At 39.4% G+C, this 27,630-nt stretch overlaps 1 protein-coding gene across 4 annotated transcripts in view; it reads left to right on the forward strand.

Annotated features, from left to right (window-relative positions):
* The window catches only part of PTPRN2 (protein tyrosine phosphatase receptor type N2), a 654,654-nt gene that overhangs the window by 553,450 nt on the left and 73,574 nt on the right, over nt 1-27,630 (forward strand). For all 4 annotated transcript variants that reach the window (XM_042044446.1, XM_042044450.1, XM_042044448.1 and 1 more), the window contains one exon: nt 15,617-15,811. In XM_042044446.1, coding sequence (XP_041900380.1) covers nt 15,617-15,811 — 195 coding nt within the window. The remainder of the gene's footprint in view (nt 1-15,616; nt 15,812-27,630) is intronic.

A 27,630-nucleotide genomic window follows, 5' to 3' on the forward strand; every position in this document is an offset into this window, starting at 1 on the left:
GGGGATAATCCGTACCATAAAGTATTACCTTCTATCTTTATAAAATTTAATTTTCAAGGACCCTCCTACACTTAAGCACAAAAGATATCACTGAGGATGAGGTTATTCAGTACATGAGTATTTAGTAAACATTTCAGAAGGAATACATTTTGTAAGGATTTTGGATAGATGAAGATTTTGCCTTAAGGCGGAATGCTGTGAAGGGCTTGCTTGTGTTTTCTTCTGGGAAAACAAAGGGCATAACGCATTTTTAATCTTTTCTTTTCCTGTGTCCTTATTTAAAGAGGCAAAAAGAGATCATCTCATGACTATATAAAGCTACAGAAAAAACTGTAATTGTTTGTGATAAAGCATACTCGAAGTGGTATATGAATTAGAAGAGTTTTTGTTGTCCATTTAAGTCTGCTTACTGCGTATTATGTGAACAATTTTGTCTCTCTTTGATTAGCATTTTGTCTTAGAATAAATTCTCAGGAACCTGCAGATACTTTTTATGAACAGTTGTTACATAAACCACTGTCCTTTAAGGTGAGATAGTTTTCACAGTGTACAAAATGTGTATGACTACACAGAATTCACAGTAGTCACACATAGCAATTCTGGGAGAGGAGAAAGGGGGAGTGTTTCAAGGTGGTTAGAAGGAGAGTTTACCTGATGTTTAAACACTTCCTTTAAGTCAGACAGTGGATGGCCAAAGCAGAGTGAGGCAAAACAGGGTGTGTACAAATCTGGATTTAAGTCAATTTTTTATCTGATTAGAGCTATCCACTGTTCCTGTGGGGCAGTGGACTCTTTTTCCCTAACTTTGCTTCCTGTGGTAGGCATAAAATTGAGTTAAATGATAGCAGTGTTCAAAATAGCATTCCAAAATACTGTATGAATTTATAAATCAGCAGGAATTTATCAAACTTGCTTGGTCAGCAAATAAATAGGGATTTATTTGCTAACACAGCATTTTAAATTAACTTCAAAATACTGTTCAATAAGAAATGCCCATCTTAAGTGCTGGAGCTTGATGGCAGAGATTTCAGAGGGCGCTTCTGGAAGTCTTTATTTGAGCTTGTGGTGTGTGTCTCCGGAAGCAGGGCTTTCCTGTCACCTCCTGTCCCTCCTCCGGCCCTCTGCTCCAGCACACCTGGCCTGGCCCAGGGGCAGCCCTGGGGGAACCATGCAGGGCATGGGAGAGGGACTTACTTGGCTTATTACTGATGGCTCTCCTCCAGCCTTCTCCTATGTACATGATCTATCAGCTTCTGTGAATTACTTGGTGTTGGAGAAATGGACTAGCCCTTACCAGAGAAGGTTTAACCTTCACAGCCAAGATCCTGGGCTGCTGCTGCAGTGGCAGTGCAGCAACACTTAGGAGTAAAATACGCTTTACATTAGAGTGGGCAGGTGAGAAAAAGGTTTTTTGTAGGTGTGGAAGGAAAATGAGCATACCTGCAAGTCTTGGAGTGCTTGGATGAGAAGGTGCCATGTGGGTCTAGATTTTCATTAAAAAAACATCATTTTCAAGTAGTTGTCTGTTTTTCTGCATAGGACTAGTGCAAAGCAGCAGAGAGAAAAGGTGATGTTGACCCTCCCGTCTCAGCCAACTTTGTTTGTTTTTCAAGAGTACGGTGTTTGAGCTTGGTGTCTTGTGAAACAAGGACAAACATGCCCCAAGCATCTTGCAGTATAATTTCTGTGTATTTAGGATGTAAGAAAATGCTAAGTAAAAATAGTAGGAGGTAAAATTAAGTTAGTGACTCATTTTTAATTACTGGGGAATCCAGAGTCCTTACCCAAACAGGCATTTCTCAGAAAATGTGCTAGAGTTACTCTGGACTTGCAGGCTGCATCTCGCCTGGTAAATTAAACCGTTAAATAGTTCAAATGGTCCTGGCACCATTTCAGGTCAGGCCACCCAGCTTTCTCACAGTTTCTTCGCAAAGTTAACACAGGCAAAGAAAAAGAAATAAATTCACTCAACAGGCAGTTTTATTAATAATTTGGCTGTAGCCACCTGGTTTTACAGGGTGAGAATTCCTATTGCTTTATCTGCCCTAGCTCCCTGTCCTGGACCACCAAGGTCCGGGCTCCTGCTCCCGAGGATCCGGCTCCCAAGCACTCTGCTCCCGCTTCAGAGCTCCTTTCACCCATCCCTGCGGTGCCACAGGCTGTTTGCCAGCTGAGCATGGGCTGGTTCTGGATAAGTACAATGGATTTTCTCCCCCTGGTAAATTGATTATGTCCCAGTGCCTGTACGTTATAAAGAAGCCAAAGATAACCACAGCCTTGCCTAATGGGCTGGAGAGTATTTGATTTGCAGTCCCAGGCCATACATCATCTCAAGTGTCCTGATTTCTTTCTGGAATAACTATACTGTCTTCTGTGGCTGTTTTTTTCCCATGTAATGTAGAGGATAATCAGGCCTGTCTTTCCTACACACTTCTACCCTTTTTTCTGTTTAGGATTTTCCTTTTTCTTTTGCAGCAACTCTGTTATCATGTTTCAGATTTGACACATTCTTCTATTGTATATTCTCTGAGTGCTCAGCAGCTAACACTGCAATCTGCCTTACTGATCCTTTCATACTCCTCCAGACTGCTGCACTAGAAGAAAAAAAATACATTTTTTTAAAGTTTTTAACTGGAAAGTTTTGTTGTTTTGTTGGTTTTTTTTTTTCCAGGATAAATCTTATTCCAGGGCCTCTGAAAGGGAGTAGAAATAATTTTGTGTACATAAAGAACTGTGGTAGATGATGTTTGTCAGTTCTTGTAGGACCATGTTGCCTGTGAGCAGAAACAGGTTGCAGTTTATTCTCTGAAGTCTGTAAGGTATATAAAAGCATTCTTCTACTGCTTTCTGTCCTCCTGCACACCAGTCTCCCATAGTGGGCCGGCAAAGGGAAGAGGAACAGGGAATGCTGTGTCGCTTCCTTTCTCCTTCTCCGCGCGTGCAGGGAGGCCGTGCTGTGCTTGGCTGTACGGGTGGAACAGCTCTGTGTCCTGCCCAAACCAGCAAGATTTTGCCTCCAAGGGTCTTTGTCCTTCCTGCACTGTGTGTTTGTGCTTCACCTTTGGGAAGGGTTTGAGGCTGACCACAGCCACCTAAGGTTTTACCCTGGCAAGCCCATACGGACCTGGCTGCTTTGTGGGACAGATGAACAGAAGTGAGTCTTAAATCCTCAACTTTCCTCTGCCTAAAGGCCTCTAGGGACTCTTGTAGGGATGTTGCCAAGTGGAATATTCAGAGGGGACTCTGATATTTTTGCTTGTTTTATTGTGGTATAAGCTATAAGACAAGTTTGGGTAGAGGAGGCTGGAGCTCTCCTGGGGCCATGCTGCTCAGCTGCTCCAATCTTCCTAAAGGCACAAGTGAGAGGTGCCGTCCCGAACGGCCTCATGGGTGTGTGTGTGACACGTGAGGGCAGGAAGAGCCATGGAAGGCCTGTATGCTGAACTACGAGTTGGACATTGAGGATGTGATTTGTGTTGGCTGGACAAGAGGCCCAATTTCATTTCTCTCAACAGAGAGAAAGCTCTGGCTCCAGGGGTGGGGACCTCCAATCTAAGATATTTTCTTTCTCATGTTTCATGCACAACGGAGACCTAAATGCTTTCTAGCAATTAAAGAACAGTAAAAGACAATCTGAGTGATTTAATGCACACCAGCAAGGCATGATAAAGGACTGAGAGAGCTCACCTGACTTTGTTTTGTGGGTTTTGTTGTGACAGGTTCTAAGCTCTCGTAGCATCAGTGTCTGTCCCTATACTGTAATTCAGCTGGGGCATTCCCACAGCTCTTCCCATTCCAGTTCAGGTTCTCAGCTTTCAGTATGCAAATATGGGTTTCATCACTTGTATTCTTAGCAAACAACCAAACCAGGACTGAAGAAGGGAGACTGTAAAAGGATGTTCCTAAAAGTAAATCCCTCAAAGAAACAAAATTAATTTGGAGTGTGAGAGAGAATAGCTTTTGAATAGGAGAAAATCAAATTTAGTGTAAGTGGCTTATCCAGAGTAGAAAATCCATTAGCTTTTCTCTAGCTTTGTTGGACAGTTTCTGTACTTTTTGCTAAAGACAAATGAGTGATGTTTTATTGATGGTTGTTTGGGACGACTGCTTTCTGAACAAGCACAGATTTTGACCAGGGCAATAGTTTTTTTAAATTTTTAATCTTTCATACTGATAAAACCCTGTTGAATTTCAGTGCCATTTTTATTTTTCTGTTTTCTTGTCTAGCTGACATAATTGCAGTCTTCTTGATGATTCCAGCTTTTTCCTTTTACATAGGACGGCTGTTGTTTTGCAGAACCACGTTCTGGCAGCATCTCAAGAGATCTCAGAAATGGCTGATCTTGCTCTCCAAAGTGAGAACAGATCAACATTATCCTGATCAAACTCACTTTTGGTATTGGGATTGCATACTTACCTTGGCTGATTAAAATCACTCCTTCTCCCCTCATCAAGTGTTGCCTGACTTGGGGATCCATGCACTCCATGCATGTTGGAAGGCTTGTCCTTGGTCACACTGACAGCAACAGAGGTTAACGGGCTGCAGTAGAGCCCTGAGCACCAACACCACCCATTTTCTGCTACTGCTGGTCTGAACATCCCCCTGATCTTCACAAGTGTATCAGGGAGAATATTCACATGTTGGAGACATACTGATCTTTCCCACTAACTACTAAGAAAAGAATGAGGGAAACATGAAAAGGTAAAATTCACTATGCTGGTGCTTTTCTGACAGCACAGGGAAAAGAAACTTGGATTTTACCTTTTTTCAGCTTCTCAACTGGAGTTCGTTCTGGCTTTCTGGGGAAGAAAAATGCCTCGATTGGAGTGAAATGGTGTGATTTTCTGGAAGAGGTTTTGCTGCAGTGGCTCACAGCAGAAGGTGCCAGTGGCTGGCTATTCACATAGATCGGAGGAGAAATGTGATGGAGTTGACTGTATTTTTGGGAGCAAAACAATGTATACATGTAAATTTATCTTATATAGGGAAATTATGTCATACATCTCCCTCTGCATACACTGTGTGGTAATGATATGTGTAGTAACATGGGAATTTGAGCATGTAAAATCTGTGTATTGTCACCCCCAAGAACAAAATAACTGCAATTCCTAATTAACCTCAATGTAAAGCACTCGGGTGTGAAGTTAAAACGTACATAAGTATTGCCTAGAAAGCTGTTCCAAATTTCAGCTTCTTTTTGGAGGTCTGGGTCAACCCAATGGGTCTGCAGGCATTGTTAACTAAGAATTTTGTTTGCTTCTTTGGGGGCTTTAGAAGTTAATTAGGTATAAATCAATGCTGGAGGCTTCTGTGAGTGCTGGTCACTCCATTGCCAAAGGGACAACACAGAAATAGAGGGAGCAAGGAAAAGGTGACAAGAATGATTAAGGGCATGGAAAACTCATATGAAGAGAGATTGAAAAGACAGATTATTTCTTCTAAAACAGTAATGAGTGGCATAATAGAAAAGAAAAAATATATGTATATAAATTGAGAAACTGAAGAGAGTGTAAAACTTTTATTCTGTCTTCGACCAAGCACCAGGGCAAAGATTTTCAGCTATATTAAATGCATAAAATAAAAGCCAAATAGAAGAAAAGCTATCAGCAGAATACAACTGCAACAAGCAACACTTTCTGCAGAATGTTGTTGAGGCACAAGTTGTTGGCAGGAATCTTAAAAACCAAAGGAGCACAGGGGAAAAAATATTCTACGTGATAAAACAGCTAATAATGTTTTAGAAGATGCCTGTAGCTTCATACCCCAGGTCTTAAAATAATCCAAATATAAAGTGTGCCCATTTTTGGCATGTGCCTACCTTGAATGTGTTCTCTTGTGCTGTTCCCATGGGGCTTCTTGCAGACAAACTGGTGCCTGGTGGAGAGGTCCAAGGGGAGTAGTGACCCCTGTGCTTGTATGAATTGGGAAAAGAAAATGCAGGAACCTCAGTAATGGCCAGGGAAGTCCCTTTCTTTGAATGCAAACACATGCACTAACCCCTTGCTGCTGCTGCAGGGGATTTATTGGAACTGGTGCCATGGGGCAGGTCAGGGACAGTGGAGAGGGCTGCAGCTCTCTTCTAGCCAGGAACAGTCAGGGTACAACCCTGATCCAGCTGAGAGCACGGTTGTACAGAAAGACACGGGAGAGCCCAAGAGAAATTGTGCGTTTTTGCTGTTGTTGCTGTCTTCTCCAAAATATGAGGTCTCTCTGTATCTCTGACCATCAGTACTAAGTATTAAATCCCTGTTATTTTTTCCTGTATCTCCTATGACACCAATACAGTGAAAGTGTAGAAATATTGACCATTTTTTAATCCTTGAAGGCTTTTTTGGTGTGTGATAGAAAGAATGTCTGTACTCAGAGACTTGAGGAAACTCATACTATTTTTTTGCCATAGTTTAGTAGAGTTTCTCTGTATTACCAAAGATTTGGCTCATAATAACCTAGTGTAACTTAGTAGCAACTTTGTTCTTTACAGATCCTTTTTTAACACTTGTTCACTACATTTGCATTTGTTCTTCCTTGCAGAGTTGAAGAGGGATTTAATTTTTTTTTTTTTTCCAGTGGAGAATGGGTGAAAACATTTAATTTAGTTTTCAAATCAGGATGGGGTAATGACTGGCAATTTTGACTGTCATGATAGATAATGTTATAAAAAAAGTTTGTTGCCGATGGCCAGCCTTGATAAATACTTCCTTTATCCTTGCATCACCTCTGGTATATGGCTGCCTTCTATGGAAAAAAAATGTATTTGAGATTTTGGAAGTTTTTAGGACTTCTTTTTGTATTTCTCTGACTGCTTTTAGAAACTCTGTTTCCATGAATGCAGTTACACAAACTTAGGGAGAAGCAATACTAAACTTTGCAATGGGGTAAAATAACATTTTTAGACATAAACTAGTAGGCTGTTTTGTTTCTCTTCAGGCTGGAAGTGCATGCTGAGTCCTGCTGGCTGCTGGGAATTCTTATTTCTAGCAGAAATGATCTCCCATTTTCAGTCCTGCAGGGCAATAAAATAGTGGACTACACAGCCTTAATGTATAGCTTTCCTGAGAAACTACAGCTGTCTTGGGACTGCATTTTTTGCCTACTTTGGGCCCCAAGCAGCTATAAACGCTGGGAGTGAAAAAGGAAACATTTGTGGCAGTTATCTTTAAGAGCACCGGCATCTGCTGGAAGCTGGTCGGGCTTTGGGTAGGTTAGACAAAGTCAAAATACACGATGGATTTACACGTGGTTCTGCGTGGCCTTTCAGGTTAATTAATTGTTGCTATGGTTTATTTGCAACCCATACTGTGCTGTGTGGCTCTTGCTGTGCTAGTGGTGAATTTTCTGTGCAAATTCATTTTAAGGAGCAGCTGTGCCCTCATGAGCATGTACTGGGATTAGTTAAGATGAACAAAACATGGAAAAGGTGAAGTTCGTTTTACATGTTATTTTTTTATCTCTCTGGTTACTCCTTTAAGAAATCTTTCCCTTCCAGCTTCATACTTGCCATATACTCATATACTTGTGAAACATTACATGCAGGCACAGCTGAAATGGGGGAAATGCAATTTAGAGACCAGCATTGGTTGAAACCACTTTTTTTTTTGTGGCAGGTAGGTCAATCTGATGTACCCCCACTTCCAGAATTACAGTTGTCTGAACTGTAAGGCCAGTAAAGCTCAGACATTGTCAGGAACACCCTGAGAAAAAAAAATGGATGCTTTTACACCAGTAGATCTCAGGTGACTTCAGGTCCACAGTTTGCAGATGTTTCCTATTAGAAACAGACCCCGATTTCCTTGGAATCATCCAGGTAGTCTCTTTAAACCCTTAGGGAAGCCACCATGATGTCATCATGCAGGGAAGATACTCTTTCAAGTCAGTCTAAAGAATCACGACCTTCCTTTGTGTATCCCCTATTTGTGAAGTCCAGGGTGCTGCAGTCCTGTTTAGTCAGGCATCTGTTTCACAAAAGTCCTCTTTTAGAAATAAAGGCTCTAAACTGTCATACGCAGCTCCAGTCAGCGGTCTTCTGTATTTTTGTACAGGAAAACATTCCCCAGCTGAGTAACCTAAACATGGTCTTCAAATTTCACTGACCCTCTAGAAAGCAGTATTATCCTTTGAAGATACCTGTGCTTTCCTGGCATGGATTGGAGGGCAATATTATCATTATTTCAGAGAAATATCATTAGACCTCTGCTGTCATGTCTTCCTTGGTAATGAGAGCCATGTCAGAGATGTCTGTCTCCTTTAGGAGCTTGTGGACTATTCAGATTACTTCCTCATTGATGAGAGGCTACTGAAAGAATGAAAGTAAAATTATTTTCTCAAGATGTATTGCGTAGACAGCACCTTTGGTTCTGTGCAAGCCAGAAATTTTCATGTCTGCTGGACACCTGGAGGTGTGTGGATGGCTTTTCGTTTTTTTGTTTGGTAGAATAAGACTGTGTAAATGTTTGAATTTAAAGAGAGGGAATAAAACAAAGAAATTAAAAAAAAAAAGAAGAAGAAGAAGAAGTCATTTTTCCATATAAAGTTAGCCATGTTCTCTTTGCCTCATGGCCTCTACTTTCTTTGTATACATGAGGAAAGGGGAATCATAATTACATGAGTCATCACCAGGAAACGCACACAATGCTAAAATAATTGAAATTTTTAATTTCACAGACCACAATCAACGTTGGGGTTTTGTTAGGAGAATGATTCTCAAGCCTGTATTTGGCTGCGATGCTCTCAAAAAGAAACAGCAGCCCTGGTTTTTAGATCATTTAAAAATCAACCAAAGCAGTCCCCCCCCGGCCCAAGACTCAGAGTTATATTCAGATATATGGAGTGTGGTACAAGAGGGCAGACAGTGAACTGAACTAGACAGAAGAAGGCTGCATTGACAATCAAAGAACTATATTTTACTTTCTTCTTTTTCTCTTTCTTTGTTTGTTCCTCCCAAGATCTATCACATACAAGTCTAGATAAATATGAATTGTCCAGAGTATGGATGTGCAATGATACATTTGATGCTGTGTCTTTCAAAATATTATTCTCAAACATTTTTCCAACATATCCCTTTTTCCCTTTCCTGAAGGGACACCAATATCAGTAGTTGTCTTTTCTGACAAGGATAGAAAATATGCATACAATTATTACATGTATGTAAACAGCTCTTTTATTCCTGGACGAAAAGTATGCTAAAATTAAGCTAAAGATTGAAAGTATGTTTCAATAACTCAAAAATAAATGTTAATAAAGCTGTAATTATCCCCAAAGCTACAAATACAGTAAATAAGTTAAATTTATAACACCTGCAAGCATATTAAGTATGCAAAAGCAAAACAAAGGCAGCCAAATGACTTTAGCTTCACCCTGTAGTAACACTAAGCAAATTTAGTTAGAGAATAATGATGTTTATAGTCCTAGATTCGTTTGTTAAAAAAAAAAGTTTACCTTATTTTTTCATTTTTTAAATCTCGTTGTCTTATGACTGCATCCATTGCAGAACAGTGAAATCCAGGCTGTACATGCAGACCCCAACTCATCCTGTGAATAATGCCTCCTGAGAAGGAAAATGAGACTGCTGTTAAATTAAATGTATTAAAGCTGAGGGGGCAAAAAAAAAAAAAAAAAGGCATTAAAGGTCTTATTCCTCTATACTTAGCTTACAGATTACATATATTCTTAATCTTCATTAGACATTTTGTTAAAAGGTGTAGCCTTAAATAATTTAGAATTGTGTCAGCATTTTTAATTTAAAATTTCTGCAAAATATGTTTGTTTCACGTGTAAAATGAACACAGTGTTCTTGTGATCATGCCTGCTTAAGCAGATTTGTTTCTTGATTGATAGAATATTAGGCAGGTCAGGTTGGAAGGGCTTGGTGTACACTCAGCTATCACTTTTAATAAACAGTAATTTCTTTGTTTAGTGTCTCTGCATTTTCTTAATAATTATTCATGGAAAGGTTTATTCTCTCTTGTATTTCGCTAACTCTGAAAATAATTGTGCCACACTTGTTTCTGGACTAACTCAAATGATTTCTATTTTCATTTGCTAAACAAAAAAATTTTTAAATCATGGAAATGTTAGTCCTATTTCCTGGACTTAGTTTTTGGGTTTGTGCATATTTTGGGATTAGTTACAAAATAGATTATTTTCATTAATATGCAGTAATGAAATTATATTTCTTTTCTAAATAAACTGAAAAGTTGACATTTCCCTCAGATCCCAGATCTCCTGTTAGTCAGATCTGAGGTGACAGTGGCTGGGGAAGAAGAACAGCGTTGTAGATATGAAGCTATTTTTGTTTGCTTTGGACTGAACATTTACCATGCACCTGGTACCAGCTAGAGGAGAATGATTCATGTGCCATGGTCACTGGCTGGACCTGGAATACCTGAATATATTGTTTAGAGAATTTGCATTAAGTATGCAGCATCCTCTGGAGGCAGCTTTGAGGTGGAATGGCTCATCATCAAGGACTGCAAATCTGAGGTGAATGTTTGCCATCTCTTAACTGGGATGCTTCAGTCAGGTCTCCTGCCTGTCCTGTGTCACCCTGAGGCTCTCAAATTCTGCTTTTGCAAATAAAGCAAGGGAAAAGATTCAGTAATGCCCATTCAAGCCTCAGTTACATCTAGTTTTAGTTCTGTGGTTGCTTATACTCTTAATCCTTACCAGGACATATACCTCAATATCTCTCTGAAACCAAAACAGTTTTAGTAAACTGTGTGACTTTAATGGATTTTCCAATTTCCTTAGGTGGATTTTCCAGTAGATGGCAGATAAAAATTTCTCTGAGTTATCTTTTGCCATCTTGCCCTCCTGTGAGAGCAATGGCTGCTGTGCATCACAGAGCTGTGTGGCAGAAAACACAGCTCCTGTCACTGGCTGGTGGTGTGGCCTAGCATTTCTGCTGGTAAGCAAGTCACATCTCCAAACCAGGCCTGGACAGGTATCTGTGGGCTCCATTTCTGAACAGACTTGATGCCTCCTTATTTGAGAGGAGACATTCTCACCTCTTCAGGTTCAGAGACCCACCTAACAAAACGTGGTGGTAAGACCGGCTCCCAGTTGTTGTCTAGGAGGTACAGCAAGTCTCTTAATGCCCTTCTTTAAATGCGGATAAACTACATTTATGCTGCAGAGTGGTTCATTCACAAGTAGAATGTATGGATTTGAAAATCTATTTGTTGTACCTGAGGAATTAGTTGCACTTCATGCTTCTCTCTGTCTCTGTGTGGACAACCAAATATTAGGGACATTTTAGAACCTCATTTTGAAGAGGTCCGGGGGTTTTCCAAGAATACAGTTTATGGTTTGTTTAAGGTTATCAATTGTGTGTCAAATGAGAAGCTCACTACAGATGATCATGGTGCTGTACTTTGAACTCATTTAACTCAACATTATTTACAGAATATTTATCTTGGTTATGGCAGTTTTTGTCATACAGTGATATTACTTCTCCATTATATACTGCATGTGACCACCACATAAGTTTGATAATAAATGTTGGGAAATAAAAAACAGAGTAAGTGCCTCAGTATGATAGCAATTCCCATGTGATGGGAAATAATGTCATAAACTTCAAATTACCTTTTAAATAAATGTTTATGTCCAACCCATCCATTAGATCATAGCCTGAAGGTCAGGAGGATCATTTCTTCATCTTTCACTGTATGCATTATGGTTGCTTTTTTAGGTGTAAATGATGTTTTTAAATGAAGAATGGCACTCGAAGTATACACAAACAATGGCTAGACATTACTGAGTCGCAGCATGGCAGAAATAGCCCCAGCCACTCTGCTAAATATAGAAATGCAGCAGTAAATTGAATTCATTCTTAGAAAATGTTTTTAATGGCTGAGACAATACAGAGATACAGTTCATGTCATTGTCACAGTATGAAGATTTGACATTTTAGTCAAGTTTGAATTCTAGTTGTGGTTTAGTAAATGGCTGATTTGCAAAGTGCTTGTGAGAGTAAAGATTTTGAAGAGGAAGGCAGGGCATACCTGAGCATGCAGAGAAGTGCACTGCTAAAAAATACCGTATTAAGAGGGTCTGAGCCATCTAGGGCTTTGTGCATTTGTGAAGAGATGCCAGCTCAGTAAGTGCCCAGGGATGGTGTGAAATACCCCACACCCTGAGACCCCGCTATTCCCAATGCATTTGTTGAAAGGGTACGTTGATGACCATCTCAAGGCAAAATCACATTTAGGCATTTCCCTGCTTTGAGCTGGATGTCGCTTGTCCATATGTCCTGGAGGAGCCCATATGGCTCCCCAAAACACCCCATGCATCAAAGCTTTTATATGTGGTGGTCTTAACCATGTTATCCCTGCAGTGCCAGGCTAGAAGCTGTGGGAGCTGGAATGGGTAGGCTAACAGAGAGGTGGCTTTGGAGGAGCAGAAGCTGTAGTTGTCCTGAGGTCGCTGATGTGTGTGGGGTGGGGCAGGTTCCTCACCCAGGCTGGACTGGCTGGGAAGGGGGGAAGGAGAAGCTCTCAAGGTCTGTCAGACTAATCTGGAAATAAATTCAAACCAAAAACTTCTGTTTACAGGCAGGGGAAAACCCATTGTCATGGAGATTTAAAACTCCAATCAAGAAATTCAGTGGTGTTTTTGCTTCAGCTATGATTTGACCTTCCTGTTTACATTAAACATTTTTTACAGCAGAATACAGTGACGTGGTTGCTTTGTTTGAGGTATTTGACAGCTACAGCAGTTCTGGGAATAATTGTTTTGGTTCTATATATGTCAGGAAAGAAATATGTTAATATTTGGGATCAGGTATATTTTTTTTTGACATATTTAAATTTTTAAATTTGTTGTGTTTCTCAACTTCACCTTCCATGAGGACCATGAACATGTTAATTAATTTTAAAACAACATTTCTTAGTAACATATTAAATCCTTCATGTCAAAAAAGATTTTTTTGATTAGAGACTAATCTATTCCAGAACCGGTTGTCTATAATATTGTTTCTTTTGTCATTATAATTCATGTAAAAATGGTACAATAATTTCTTAGAGATCACTTGATCTCAATTCTTTTTTGTTAGCAGAGGTCTATAATCCTTTCCACAGCAACCACTTGTAAAAGCAGAGGATTATGACTTGAGGCAGGATATGAACAGCAGGAACAGATCAACTTAAAAACAAAGATCCTGTTTGAGTACAAATGCTATTGTTAGCACAGAGTTGGGGTGAGTCAAGTGGCAGGATGTCTGTTAGAATATAATAAATTCATATCACTGCCACATGGCATGCTAGCCAGAAGACACATCCTTCTAGCAGTTATGTGATAGACCTCTTATTTTCATACCTTTACTTATTACAGTTTTGCTTATTCCAATAAACCATTCCCTCTGGGAATGGCTGATATCTAAACATCTGAGCAGCTTTTTGGTTTTCTGTAGATTTATTTTTCTGTCTAAAATGTTTCTGCTCTGCTATACTTTTCCCAAAATCTGCTAAAAGCAGGGATTTGAAATTACACTACTGCAAGGTCATTCTGAGGTTAGTAATAGTCATTGTGGACTATTGCTATCTTTTCTTAAGAAGTGTGTGATCCTCCACTTCCAGAGGAGGATCCAGAGAAAACCAGAAAAAGACGTTTTTTCTTTGTCCCTATATTTAAAAATAAGAGATACGATGACGTTTTTTCCTTTATTAAAAAGTCCTGGGTTTAATTCTGATAGTTTGACTGACCTATCTAACACCAATATATGTGACTCAATTCAACATATTGAAGTTTAATTTATTTTTCTAGTGTTTTTCATGTTAAGGTTAGTAGGAAGCTACAAAGGTACCAAGTGACAGAATACATACTACTCAAGTGTAGAAAACCCCTATTTTTGGTAAAAATTAGAAAAATTCTTTCATGGCATAGAGAAATTAATATACAAAATGCAGTGATGGAATCAGGTAGCAGTTTCACTTGGGACAGTCTTCTGTACAGTTGTTCCAACTACTTACAAGTAGTAATCTCTCCTTCTCAAGCTTTTATTGACTGTATTTTTGTAATAGACAGTGAAATAAATCCTGTTTATAAATGATATGAATTTCATCTCAGTATATCTTAATTTGTACTTGCATGCATGTGTATATATATATTATACATATATATATATATACACACACACACTGTATTAAACACCATCAAATAGTAAAACCACATAAGCATCTCTAATGGCAAGTAAGACAGAAGTTTTGGTAGAAGAGAATATTTGGAGGGGCCTTTAATCATTGTCATGTGGTGACAAGAGGAGACTCAATATAATGGTTTCAGGGAGTTTGTTTGAATGCTTGCTGTTGCATGGATTAGGATCCATCTTCAGTGTCCTAAAGTTTGCAAGGCTAAAAAAAGCCCCAAACATAGTCTTAAGTTATATTTCCAGCTCCTGTCTGAAAAGAAGATTTTATTATTTTATTGCAGTTGATAAATCACCCTAATGATGGCACTTGGGCTGCAACTAAATTATCAATGAACAAGAAAACAGAAGCCATGGCATTTCAATGGTATGAATTCTTCAGCCTGTATTATTTTGTTAGCCTGAGGCAAGAGACTATGCTCTTAGTACTCGTCTGTGCTGAATGAGTAATCTGAGACAAATGTGTACCCACGCCGCGTGTGCAGTATGGCCACATCCTATAGACTCACTGGTCTCGCTGTGTGACATAGGCAGCCAAGTATCATTCATGGACAATAGTCATATGTTAAAAAATGATAATTTCATCACAATGTCTGTGATCTCACCACCACAGCTGATTCTACCAGCATTACAACACGACAGTGTAACCGTGGGTCTGCTCATCCTGTTAGAATCAGAATTTTGTACTATCAGGAGTTGGTTTTACCAGCAGGATTTTCTGTTACCTAACCAGAATTCTGTATTTTTGCACGAATTCTATGCATGAGAGCAACTGAAAATACATATTCCCAGTGCTATCTATTTTGGTGTTTCAACATGACTTGCATTAGTGTGTGTGATAGCTTGAATTTTCTTTCTTCGCCAAAGCTGCTTAAACAATACAATGACAGATTTCTGCTTTTATTCTTCGTTAATGTCATTCTTCATCCTCTCTGCCCCACATCAGGGAGGAAGTGTTGCGAGTTTGCTATTTTAATGAAGAGAAATGAGGCATCTATCAACTAGGATTTACACTGGAGAGCACATCAATTCAGTTGCCTTGAGCTTGCTGAGTTTGCATATCCAGGGCCAAGCAGTGCTCTCAATTACTCCCATGCAACCCCATTAACTTCGAGAGGTTGTGTGGTTCAAAAGTGGCTTTGCAGAACATGGGGCGATATTAGGGGGAGAAAAAAATATATATCTGTTAGAGGAGTCAAGCTTCAAAATATGATTTTTGGTTATCTATATGGAGATGTGCATGCAGTCATAATTGCACTTTTGAAAGGTTAGGGTAGTCGTCGTGTAGTAATTTCATTGAGCATCTCTTTGTAGCTTTGCTTCACAGAACAGACAGCCGCCCAAAAATTACTGCAGTGAGGGGGAAAACACTTCCAGGCCTGGAAACATACTGTAAATCATATGTCTTTAGTAGACTCTCTCCTGTAATTACTCTTAACCGTAGGTTGTTTCCTCCTCTCTCTCTCTCTCTCTAGGAGCTATGCCGCCAGCGCATGGCAGTGAAAACCTCTGATCGCCCGGAGCCCCTGCACTCTTCCCGAATAAACAGCGTTTCCTCCCAGTTCAGCGATGGGCCCATCCCCAGCCCCTCAGCCCGCAGCAGCACATCGTCCTGGTGTGAGGAGCCGGTCCAGTCCAACATGGACATCTCCACCGGTCACATGATCCTGGTAAGGCACTTTTGTCTTCATGGCATGAGAAATGGCGTCAGAATTTAGGCACCCGTGCAGCTTTTGGAAAGAGCTTTTAAAGACAAGGATGTTTTTCACAGGTAGGAAATATTCCTGAGCTTCATTGGTAATCTTAACTGTGTGTAATTAAAACTAAAGAGATTTTTATCTCCATTTCTTTTTCATTGTATCTTTTTTTTCTTCTCTGGGGAACATTCTTTTATCTTGGACATACGCGTGCCAGCTTTGAAAAAGATAAGCCCTGTGGTGTCCTCTTGTCCTATCAATTTATGTTTACCTCAGCTTGGACAACTGAAGAAAGCTGCCAAATTTCTGATCAGCTCACTGCTTTTTCTCTTGTGTCGCCAGTGTGTGGAGGCATGTGAGCAGAGAAGGCAACAGAAGACTAGTGGTATGGAGCAATTTGTTTCTGTCAGCCTTAGGAAAGGAATCTGACTTTTGAGCCTTGCCTGGATTATTTTTTTTTGGTCCTTGGATGAATTTCTTCCAAGCTGCATTTCTCCTGTTTGAAATAATCCAAATATATTCTGCTGATGGAGTCTATGTGGGAAAACTTGGGTTTCTTCCAAGCGCAGTTTGAAACCAGTATCAGTGTAGAAGATGGACACATGAAGAGGTTTTGGGTGTAAGAGTCAGAGTCCAGTGGCTGGGACTGCTGGAGCTTGTTTCTGTCCTGCTGGGAGAGCTGTAGAGTAATCCTTCATTTCTTGTGCCTTATTTTCATCCTTCTTTAAATATTTACTGTCTTTCTAGAGTACATTGACATTAGCTGAGTAGAAGTTAGGTGATGGTGAAGAATTTCACCTAAAATTGTGTTATTTTGCTTTATATATTTGACTTCTGCTTTTACCTAAAGTAAGCACCTTTTCCAGTTGATTGTTTGCCATGCTTTTGGGAACTTGTCTCCATCATGTCATAGTTTTGGGCCATAATTGTTTGACTTCTTTCTTCTTCTGGACTTATATTTGAAAGTACTGTCTTCTGAGGTATTTTTCAAGTTCTTACAAGCCAACCTCACATCATGGAGAAAGGAATGAAGGCAGGCAAAACCCAAAGACCTAATTTGACCTCAGCCAGATTACTGACCTTCTTCAGCCTTGATCGAGTCAGCTATAAAACTGAGCAAAAGCAGGGCAGGATTTTAAACCAGATGCTTCCTCAGAGTGTATCATCTTGAGTAAATACATCTCTGCCATCCCCCTCCCAAAAGTAATTAATTGATTATTGTGTTAATATCTAGTAGACAAGTACAGTTTGGAAGGGTTGCTCCCACGACAAAATCATTTGTTACAGTTTTGACTGCTCCACTTTTGCCTGACCATAATTAAAATTCACTTGATTTCCTTTCATAGTTAAGCAAAATACTTGAGGCGGGGAGGAAGGGGGGAGACCTCCAAACATCTCCAGTTGCCCAACCTCAAAATAAGTACAAATTCTTAGACAAGGTTCAAAAAGTTCTGAGGCAATATATTCATATGGAAATAAGAGCAAAATTTCCCATGTCGATGGAAATATGCATTTAACATTTGCAAACAGTTTCAACTACTTCAAATTGAGCAAAATTGTTTTCAGTGACATTACTGGGAAACATAAAAAAATAATCTCAAAATCATGCTTAAAGGAGAGAAATTTGCATATGGGAACCACTTATTCTGGCTCTGCAAATTTCTGCAAAATTGCCGGAAAGAATTGTCTTCATATGGCAATAAATAAACTTTAAAAAATAGTCAGGTTGGTCAAGATCACTATTTCGGTGTTCAGTGTTCATAATTCAGTCAGTCCTGTTTAACTCTGGATGAACTCATACATGTGTTAACTATCTAACAGCAGATGTTGTATCTTGGATAGTAAGGGTTCAAAGAAGGGTGAAGAAATGCTGTAGTGTTTTGAGAGTGCAAACCACACAGAGAGAGTAAAAAAAGTTAATTTGTTGAGTCTAACCTGAACAAACAAAAATCAGTGATTCAGGGGAGTCTGCCTATGTGCTGCAGCATACAGGATGGGGGAAAATTGTTCTTAATGGACTCAGATGATACAATTAGGAAGAAAATATGTGTTAGTATCGAAAGGATGCATTTAGCTTTGCTATCAGGGCAAGCCTAATAGGAGGGTCAGGCAGGCAGTGGGATGTTTACTTAAGGAAGTAGTTAAACCATAAATACAAGATTTGCCGAAGGCGAAGCTGGGTTAGGTTTACATGGAAGGATCAGCATCTCTCAGCTACAGCACAGAAGCAGATGATTGGACTTGATCACAAATGCTCATGTTTTGTGTCACTGTGGGTCACAATGAAACTGGAGAGCTGACCCAGTTCATGTTCTGCTCAAAAATAAATGCACATATCTGTAATACCTTATTTACCTGAATTTCTCTCCTTCTGGGGATGATGTGGCTTGTTGGACCTTAGCAACAGAAGCAGCTCACCAGAGGTGAACTCTTCCTCCCTTTGCCTTGCAGATACAAGTGGAGGGGAGTGAGGGGCCACTTCACAACTTTTATACCATTCAACACAAAACATTTCTCAGTTCTTCTCATTTCCCGCTGCCACCATCCTTTTGCCTTTTAAATTTTGTACATACTTGCTTTGAAAAATATCTCAGTGCCTAAAAAAGCAATGAGAAATATTAGCAAGGGGCCTAGTAAGAATGCAAATACTCTCTGCTTCGCAGGGTAAGTGCACTTACAGGTTTGTAAATGTGTTTTTGAATTCTACCATTTGCAGCGAACAGGTAGTTAGCTGAGCTAAGGCTCCTCAGTCCTTATTGCTCATAGGTGCCAGGATCTCCCTAGAGAAAATAAAACAATGGATTACTGTGCAAAGTGGCAGCAGGAAATAATTAATTTTGATTCATAAACAGAAAAAACTTTAATGAAAATAGCTTAGAAGTATGTGACTGCTGAATGACTCTGTGTAATCGTATTCAGAGGTACCATTGGCCAGAAATATTTCTGTAAAGCTGTTTCATTTGCTGGAAAATGCTATCAGTCATACCTGCAGTCATATCTAAGTCACCTCACCTTAGGGTTTGTTGGATCTTGGGTTGGCCGCAGGTACTGTTCTCTTGGAGGGCTTGCCACTTTTTGTTAGCCCATTGTTTATAGTGCTCGAGGTATGGAGAAACCAGGACTCTTTCAAGCCCTGTGGCTGTGGGGCAGTCTACTCACTTAGACTGAAACCAGCCTTCAAAAGGAAAAATCCTGCATTTCTGCCACTTCCCTGTGCAGCAAAGGCGATGCCTCTGCACTGCTGACAGCACTGTGAGGTGGTTTGAGCTGTTGGCAGGAGGAAGCAGGGAGGGCTCAGGAGGCCCAGAAGGACAGCGATAACAACATTCAGAGATTTTTTTTTTCCTTTTCACTGTCGTTTTCATCACATTTCTAACAGGAGAGTGGCGCATATGGCGCATTTTGCTTCTGTCTTTCTAAAAAATCCAAGCACTTTGGAAAGTGTAATCAGAGGAGCATGTTTAATGCCGTCATGGTTGTGGCACTGACTGGCTGGCTTCAGCATGAGCAACAACTCAGGATGTGTGCCCTCATTTCAGTCACCACTGGTTTTACAAGAAAACATTTTTCAGAAGGTCACAACAAGGATAGGAACTTAGAACTAAATTTCTACCCACTTTATTCTCACGTGTACATCTATATTTCAGCTTACAAGAGTTCTAATAAAGGGCAACAATTCCGTTTGCAGTCCAGCAAGAAAACCAGAAGGAGTTTAAAAGTGATGAGGAGAGATTTAGGCTCCCTAACTTGGGTTCAATATTTTAGGCACTTAATGAAGTGTTGGCGTTGACTTTAGTCCATAAATTCCCCTTCTAGTTGATGTGGGTGGCTATGAAGGTCTCCAGAGAATCAGGCAGAGAGTGGATTTCTCTTGAGACACCTCCTTTGTGCCTGTACAATCCAGTTGATATTTGCAGCTTACACGAAGAAGTCTCTTTTGTTTGTACTGTAGCACAAGTTCAGCACCAAGGTGGATTGGATTCTACATCTGCTTCGTGTATTACCATGCTTTTTTGGTTAAAATAATTATAATTTTTTAATGAGGTTTTAAATCAAGAACAGTACTGCAAGAAGGGAATGTATGCTCCTGATGATAACAGTATGAGGTTGTTATCTGAATACCATATAAGAGAGGAAATTTGCAGTAGCAGAAGTGATTTTCTGTGTTTTGCAGGTTTTTTCCTTGTAAAGACAGACGTGCAAAATTTGGAGCATTATACATAAATTAGAATTTTGGAAAGTGAATTTACGAAAGATCTTTTTCAGTATTTTTTCTCCCTGAGGGTATGAAACTGCTTTATGTATTGGAAATAATAATAATCTGTGATTGTTTGTGATGATGTACTTTTCAGAAGGACAAGAAAGTTTCACACCTGGGCTGAATGAGGTGGTGGGAACAAATGAACTAGAGCCTGAAATCTAGGGCCTTTTATCTAGGAGATATAAGTCTGCTTGTCTCTGGCAATATGCCTGTAAAACCAGAAGGACGTTCACCACAGAGGAGTAAAGGATGGCCTCCTGTGAGAACTTGCTGTCAAAGTTCTGGGACAGGTTGTGTCCCAGAAGGTGACACAACCTCAGCTGGGGACATGGGGTGGGTGCCTGGTGCTGCCAAACCCAGCAAACCCCAGGTGCTGAATTTTGCATCCACTTTAGTTTTGATACTGAATCACTGGCAGGATTGCTGTAGGACTGGGAAGGGTGACAAGGAGGGAATAGTCTCCAAGATTGAACCTGTGGGGTTTTGATAACACTGATATCCTCTACTCTCTGAATAGTAACTTTTTGATGGTTTCTAAGCAGTTTCCCCTCACTCTCGTTTTTTAAAATGAACTCTTTTTAAAATGAGTTCTTTAGGATAGCAGCTATAGATTTTCCTTTAATTGAATATGGAAGAGTGTAGAACTGAGTGACTGAAGACGTATTTCAACAAGAGAAGGTATTTGCTAGATCCTGTACTACATCTTGCTGAAATTCCTTGATTTTATTCTTAAAGCTGCAGTAAAATTGGGAGCAAAAGGCATCTAAACACACTTGTCTAAATAAAGAGAGAAGCTCCAGCATGTAAGGATGAATAGCACTGTGCTAGAAGCAGGTGTACTTTCCACCTTGACCTTAATCCGTATACATGCTAAACATTTCCTGAGCAAAGCAGCACGCAGGGCATGAGTGCAGTGCACTGCCTGGGGACCCAGATGCTGCAAAGGTGATTAATGCTGGCAGGGACAAAGGTGAGGAGTGCAGGTATGGAAAACAAGGTCTTTGTCACAATTATTTTTTTGATTATTAAATGGCTCCTAATATTTTTTCCTTTTCCCACCGTCTTCTACCAGCATTAATACCTCTTCATGCATCTCAAGAATATAAATACCCTGTTTAAAAAAAGCTTGTGACTGAGAAAATGAAGAAAAAAATCCTCACATGGGAAGGGAAACAAGTCAGTGGCGAAGTTTAGCTAAAAGGGTAAGCTCCTTACACATGTGCTAAGTGGATCTAAACCCCAAGTTATCTTTCAGCTGTGCCAGGATAAATAGTTGTAGAAGTCTCACCAAATTAAGTCCCAAGAAGGCTTTGGCCCTAAAGGCCATTTCATCATGAACAGTTGGACAGGAGGAGTCACAAGGGAAAGGGCTGTCATGTATTGTGTTACTCAGTGACAGGATAGCCAATACCCCAAAAAGACATAAACACTGTGGATGGGAAAATCTTTACCCATCTCTCCCTGAGTTGTCATGCTTTTAGGGACAAGCAGAGCTGGCTGCCTCCTGAAAGATCTTCTGCTGATGAAATAGTGTTTATCCTTTCATTTTACATCTTTTTTTCCCTCCCTAAATGTTTAAGTTATTTTGAAACATTTGCCTGTGTTTGTTTAAAGCTGAGACTTGACATACAGAAGCAAAGCAAAGCTGCAAAGAAAAGTGAAAAAAATCTTGTGGTATATGGAAACAGCTCTACTAATAGAGTCACAAATCTAATAAATGGATGTATGTACTACATAGATTTCAATCAATAAAACTCAGAAAAAATATTCATGAACATGTTACCCTTTAATTCTTCCATTTTTATTTGTTTCATAATAAGTTGCCCTCCATTTTCTGTATTAATTTTGTTGAATGGGCCTTAGGAAATAATGACAATTGCAGAGTCAGTATTAAATTGAGAAAAACATTCCTCTTGAACATGGTATGAAATTGATTTCACAATCTTTTTTTCCCTAAATTCTTCCTTTTCAGTTATTTTCCCCTAATGTATGTATGATTAGAAATAACTCACCAAATTTCTGTGACTACATCTTGCTCTGTCATTTGACTGTGTTCATTCCAGCTTTGTTTAAGCTGCTTTGGTTGAACACTTTTAGCCAACTTATATAATTCCCTAAAGCTTTTTGTAGAAAGATGAAGAAAACATTTCTCTTAGCGTTCTAGAGTACTAATTTAAAAAGCATTACATTGGGAGAAATATGTGACACAAAACTAGGTTATGCAACTGTGTGCACCAAGTAAAAAGAAAGGATCATTTTCTTGGCTGAAACAAATCTTGGTGGCTATCTGGACTTTTTTCAGTTTCACCCAGCTTTCCTGCATTTCTAGAGGACATCCAGGTAATGTCAAGGCAAGACAAGTATCAGCTGTAGCAAGTAGCAAGAGATGGTAATTTAATGAAAAAGATCTGAGTTTTGATACTTCAGGTTGAAGGCAAGGAATGGTACTGGATACTCCGCTGCTTCTGAGAGTCTCATGAACTTCACGAGAGTCTCGTGAAAATGGACATTCATCCAGGAGATCTTGTCTTTTGGCTCCAAATGCATCCTCAGTGATGAAGTGCTCTTGCTGTACTTGTTCCACTGTGCATGCTCACATAATGCATTAAATCCTTGATAACTCTTTGTGGGAGATACAGCAGTTAATCATATTTTGGATCTAACAGATGGAAATGCCTGTTTACAAGGAGAACGATACGAGAAAGTGTGGTTCAGGAAGACTTCTCAGGCAGGAGACCCAAGATGATTATATATGTTACAGAGTATTTCTGAGCTGGTGGCAGAGTTCAGATATGAGAAGGTGGTGAGTTTTGACTCACTGTGGGGTAAAGAAATGACTCACATGGGTTGCTAGACATGGTGCACTGCTAAGATCCAGTGACGTGTGGTAAATGGGACTACAGCTCCAGAGATTTTCAAAACATGTAAGAGTTCAGGGTGAAACCAGGACTTGCTTCATGATACTTCTAAAGAAGAGACATAATATTGGTACTGTGTTTTTGCACTGCTGTGCCAGTTGCAGTTTAGGATGCCCAGGAGATCTCCATCAGTATTTTGGAGAGCTCTTTCTCTTTGTGTGGGCCATGCCAGCAGAAGTTACTGGACATGGTCTGGTTATTTGTAATGAAGACAGTTCAATCCCACTGCTGATTCAAAAAAGTCTGGTAATGCTCATCTTCAGGGCAAGATTTAAAAAAACTTATACTTTGCTTTTTGCAACTCCTTCTGAGATTAGACCATAATTTGGCAGTGTCTTCTGAGTAAGGTAACAGAATTTGGGTGGTATTTGGAAAATTTGATGTGTAGGACACAGACAAAATGCTCCTGTGGTGATAAAATTTTGCATGTGCACCCACGACGCAGCTGTGGAAACATTTTTAAATGAGGAGATAAACATTAAAATAATCTGTGAAGTTTGCTTGTGGATGACATAGTATTTGCTGTTCAATGAAAGAGGACTGTTTTACTTTTTTGGTCAAAACCAGGTAAAGTATTCTACCCTGAAATATTACATCCCTACCCCAGTATGTCTTTATAAAAGACATAACTTTACTATGAGCTTGTCTCCTTTATGTAACTGTCCTTTTGTTTCAGACCAGAGTAATATCTTACTTTTTTCTAGTTGGCAGCTCTCCCTCAATGCTGTCATGTCTCTCTTATCCTCTTTTCCTAAACTCATGAGCTAATGCTGGTTTAGGTTGCCAAGCTGGCCAAGAAAACCCTATTCATAGCAAGGGAGAATTATGAGTTCCCTCTTGTTGCTGGCTGTGTGTTGGACCTTTGCATTGAACTGAGAATAGAAGGGAGGGGTGATAAACTGCTCACAAGCATCACCTCCTCCAAGCATGACCTGCCATTGCTCTAGGAATTATTCTCTGGTCTTTTTCTTTCTGGAATGACTAAGAGCGCTGGTGTCCAGGTCCTAAAATGTTTTTGTCCTCTGTCTGGTCAGTAGTAAATCCATTAAGGTTTGTTGAAGATGGTTGGTTTCTGAATTTGACCCATCTGTAAAATATATTTCTCCGACTATGTATCACAACTGTGTTATTTTTAAGATGATTTATGTGAAGGTTCACCACCTTCTGACTGGGCTGTTTGTACCAACTAGAATATTCCCATGAACATCCAAAAACCCTACTGCACATAGCAACTAAGTTCTAGTAGCTGTCAGAGTGCAGTGAATTGAAGCATGTTTCTGTACATCTTTTATTAAGTATGTGCACATGCAGCACATTTCTTTAAAGAAAATAAAAGGTGACAATGTCTCCTCTTTGGTTGCATTATATTTGTATTTCAGCACTGAAGAGAGTCTAGTAATTATAAAGCCGTTTAAGCAGTTTTATTTTAAAATTAAAAAGGTACTAAACTCGAGAAAACAAGTGCAGTCAGTTGTGTACTACTGACTATTTCTTTCATTCTTTCTGTATTTAATTTAAGTGGACTTTAGCTGGTTGCAAATATAACACTAAAGGCACAACGCACACCATGATTTGTGTTCTTGCTGTCATGCAAATTCACAGAAAGAAGGAAACATATTAAAGAAATTTGATAAGACCAGGTGGTCTGAGTGAATAATTTCCCTTTCATTAACATATTCCCCTTATTAACTCTGTAATTAATTGTACATAGCTAAGGAAAGCTATGGAAATTGCATTTTGAGATGTATCAAAGCTGACTTTATGCTTCAGACTTCCATGCAATTTACTATTAATGAAGCAAGAGATGGAGGCCCCAAATCTATAATTATTACTTACTATTTGAATGACAAGCAAAGAATTTTATCAGCACAGTTTCAAATGAAAGGGGATTAGCAGTTAATGTTGAAATTGTTAATCTTTCTTATTAAAATAATTTTGACGAGAGTGTTTAGCCTGAAAGAGGTTTCTGGAACATCATTTACCATTAAAACAGCTATTTTCTGAGGCTCAGTGTGAATTTGTCTAAGTTTGACAGCAGGGTGCAAATATTTTTTAAATGAATGAATATTTTATGGGAGCTAAGGCTGTTCATGTGTGAGCTGATGCCGAGCTGCTTGCTGTGTGCATATTCCTAGAACGTGTAGCAGGATGGTAGTTCAATATCCATCTCACCAAAGTGAAGATGTCTACTGAGATAACAAGGGGAAAAAAGCTACAGCAGGAAAATCTGAGAGCTGAAATTGCACCCACGGCTGTGTCTGCAGACAAGTGATTAGCGGGTGGGAGCCCACGCAGAATCAGGCCCTAGATCTTGATGATATTTTTATGACACAGTGTTACTTCATGTTTATTTAGGCCTTCTTATTCCTTTAAATATCAGTATATTTTCGGGTTTTGTATATTTTTATTAGGATCATGTGCCTTGACATGACTGTTCAGTGGTGGGTGCTTTATACCCACATGCATACTTGTGTACAAATACCATGTAGAGCAATGGTGTCCTCTATAGGTATAGATAAATATTTTGGAGCAGAGATATAATATATACAACTTCTCTGCTTTAATGAAAAACTGTTTGGCATTTTAAATTTTAAAACCTTTCATTGCAATATTTGCAATTTTTGTCTCTTACAGGAGTGTACAAATGAAGCTGACAAGGCTATTTGTGCTCCTTGGGATGAGGAAATTGTGAATATATAGTGACATAAATGGCGAAAAGCACAGCAGTGATAATTTATAAAATTTAATTTGCAGTGGTCTCAGCCGCATCAGTACTGAAGGAGGTGTATGTTAAAGAACCTTTTTAATTTGCCTGTGTCACATTACAGAAAAAAGCTAATGGAAAAGATGTCACATGTCTTTGCCAGTGACAAATTTTACCAGTGGAATAGATAGAGATCATTTAAATGCTTTAAGACATTATTTGCATGAGTGGACTATGTATAGAAGTACCATCAACACAACAAACCCTCATGTACCTGCTCTACCATGAGATTACTCCAAGCTTTACCTCTGTGTGGACCACATGGAACTTCACTGGGCTCACTCCGAAAACTGCAGGTTACAGAACTGACCTTTTATCTGTAGTCCTACAATGTTCCTTGGAACAGTCTTGCAGATGGAGTGCTATTGGAGCAGGAAGTGTCCTAGAGTGTACATTCACTTCTTGCATCAGACAATACCAAAGGAACTTCAGCTTAAGCATAGCAGTTGGTAAATAGCATGCAGTAATGATACCCAGAGAAGCACTTTCATCATAAATCATGTTTTGTATGTATTATAATTATGTGTTAGGTCAAAGGCATCAGGGGTTCTTCTTAATCTGTAAGAATCATAACAAACTATGTAGACCATGACAGTAAGAGACAGTCACCATGCCAGTGTGGTAGGCTGGGGTGGACTTAAGAGATGGAATTTTTCAAGGATGGAGCTAATGCAGAACCCAAACCCAAGGCTTTCTAAGTGAAGGAGTATTTCTGATGCAGCTATTTATCTACTGCTTTATCTGCTGCTGGGGAAGGCACCTGGAAACATTGGGTTTATTAACCACAGCAACCTAAGGTGCCCAGGGCAGTGCTGGCTCCCAGCAGAGGGGTGTCCTTCTGCTGGCTGTGTGTGTGTAATACCTGCCTGAGAAAAGTGCTTTCTTCATTCCTCATTGCCTCCTTTCACCTTTTGGTGTCTTTGTTTGCATTAGACCAGTTTAATTAAAAACATCATGATAGTGTCTAGTTGCTATAGTAAATTTACTAATGGTGCCTAGTACACTATTTCTTCTGGAAGTCCAGAAATTACTTTTGTGTCATTTGTAGATCTGTTGTAGTCTGGAAAACTCTGTGGTATCTGAAGGTATGCACCAGCCTTCAACTTACCATATGGTGTCCTTACAACTGAATTTTGAGAAACTTTGTCCTTCAGGTAGGATTCTGGGGCCTGATAAAAGAAATTTTGATTAAAGTCACCAGTATCCTTTCAACTCACTTCAGTAACCAAAATAATAATAGGCCAATGCTTATACACTACTTTTGATCAGTGGATTCAAAGCTCTTTTTAAAGGTTGATATCATTATCCTGTCTTTTTAGTCCAGGAAACTCAGGCACAGACAGGGAAGCATCTTGACCAAGACAAACCTTAAGGTTGGAAACAGAGCCAGAAGTAGACCCCCATTCACTGGTGTCCCAGTGCTGTGCTCTCACAACTCATCATGTTGGCTTTAACAGAAAAAGGATTGTATTGAAAGGTAATATTTTTGCCCTTTTTTGTCACTCATTACTCTTTTTTAAGACATGAAAGTATAAAGGAATTCTGGACTTGGATTTGCCAGATTTCATTCTGTGAGTTTGGTTTTCACCTCATTATCTAAGAGCAAAATATTCCATATTTGGAGAGCTGACTGAAAGATATTAAATACATACTGGAAAAACTTGTGAAAACCAAACTGAGGATGTGCAGTCTATAGTAAATAACCTCTGTGATGGAAAAGGGTGCCTTCCACACATTTTTTGAGTCTCTTCTGAACTGATAAAAGTTTTCTTCAAGAATATATGCCCAATCTGCTAAATCCTTAGCAATCATGCACATGCACCAAATTTTAGGTTCTTTTTCTTTCTGT

Source organism: Corvus kubaryi, unplaced genomic scaffold, assembly GCF_017639235.1.
Source record: "Corvus kubaryi isolate FWS band 111438036 unplaced genomic scaffold, C.kubaryi_AGA036_p1.0 37398, whole genome shotgun sequence".
NCBI lineage: Eukaryota > Metazoa > Chordata > Aves > Passeriformes > Corvidae > Corvus > Corvus kubaryi.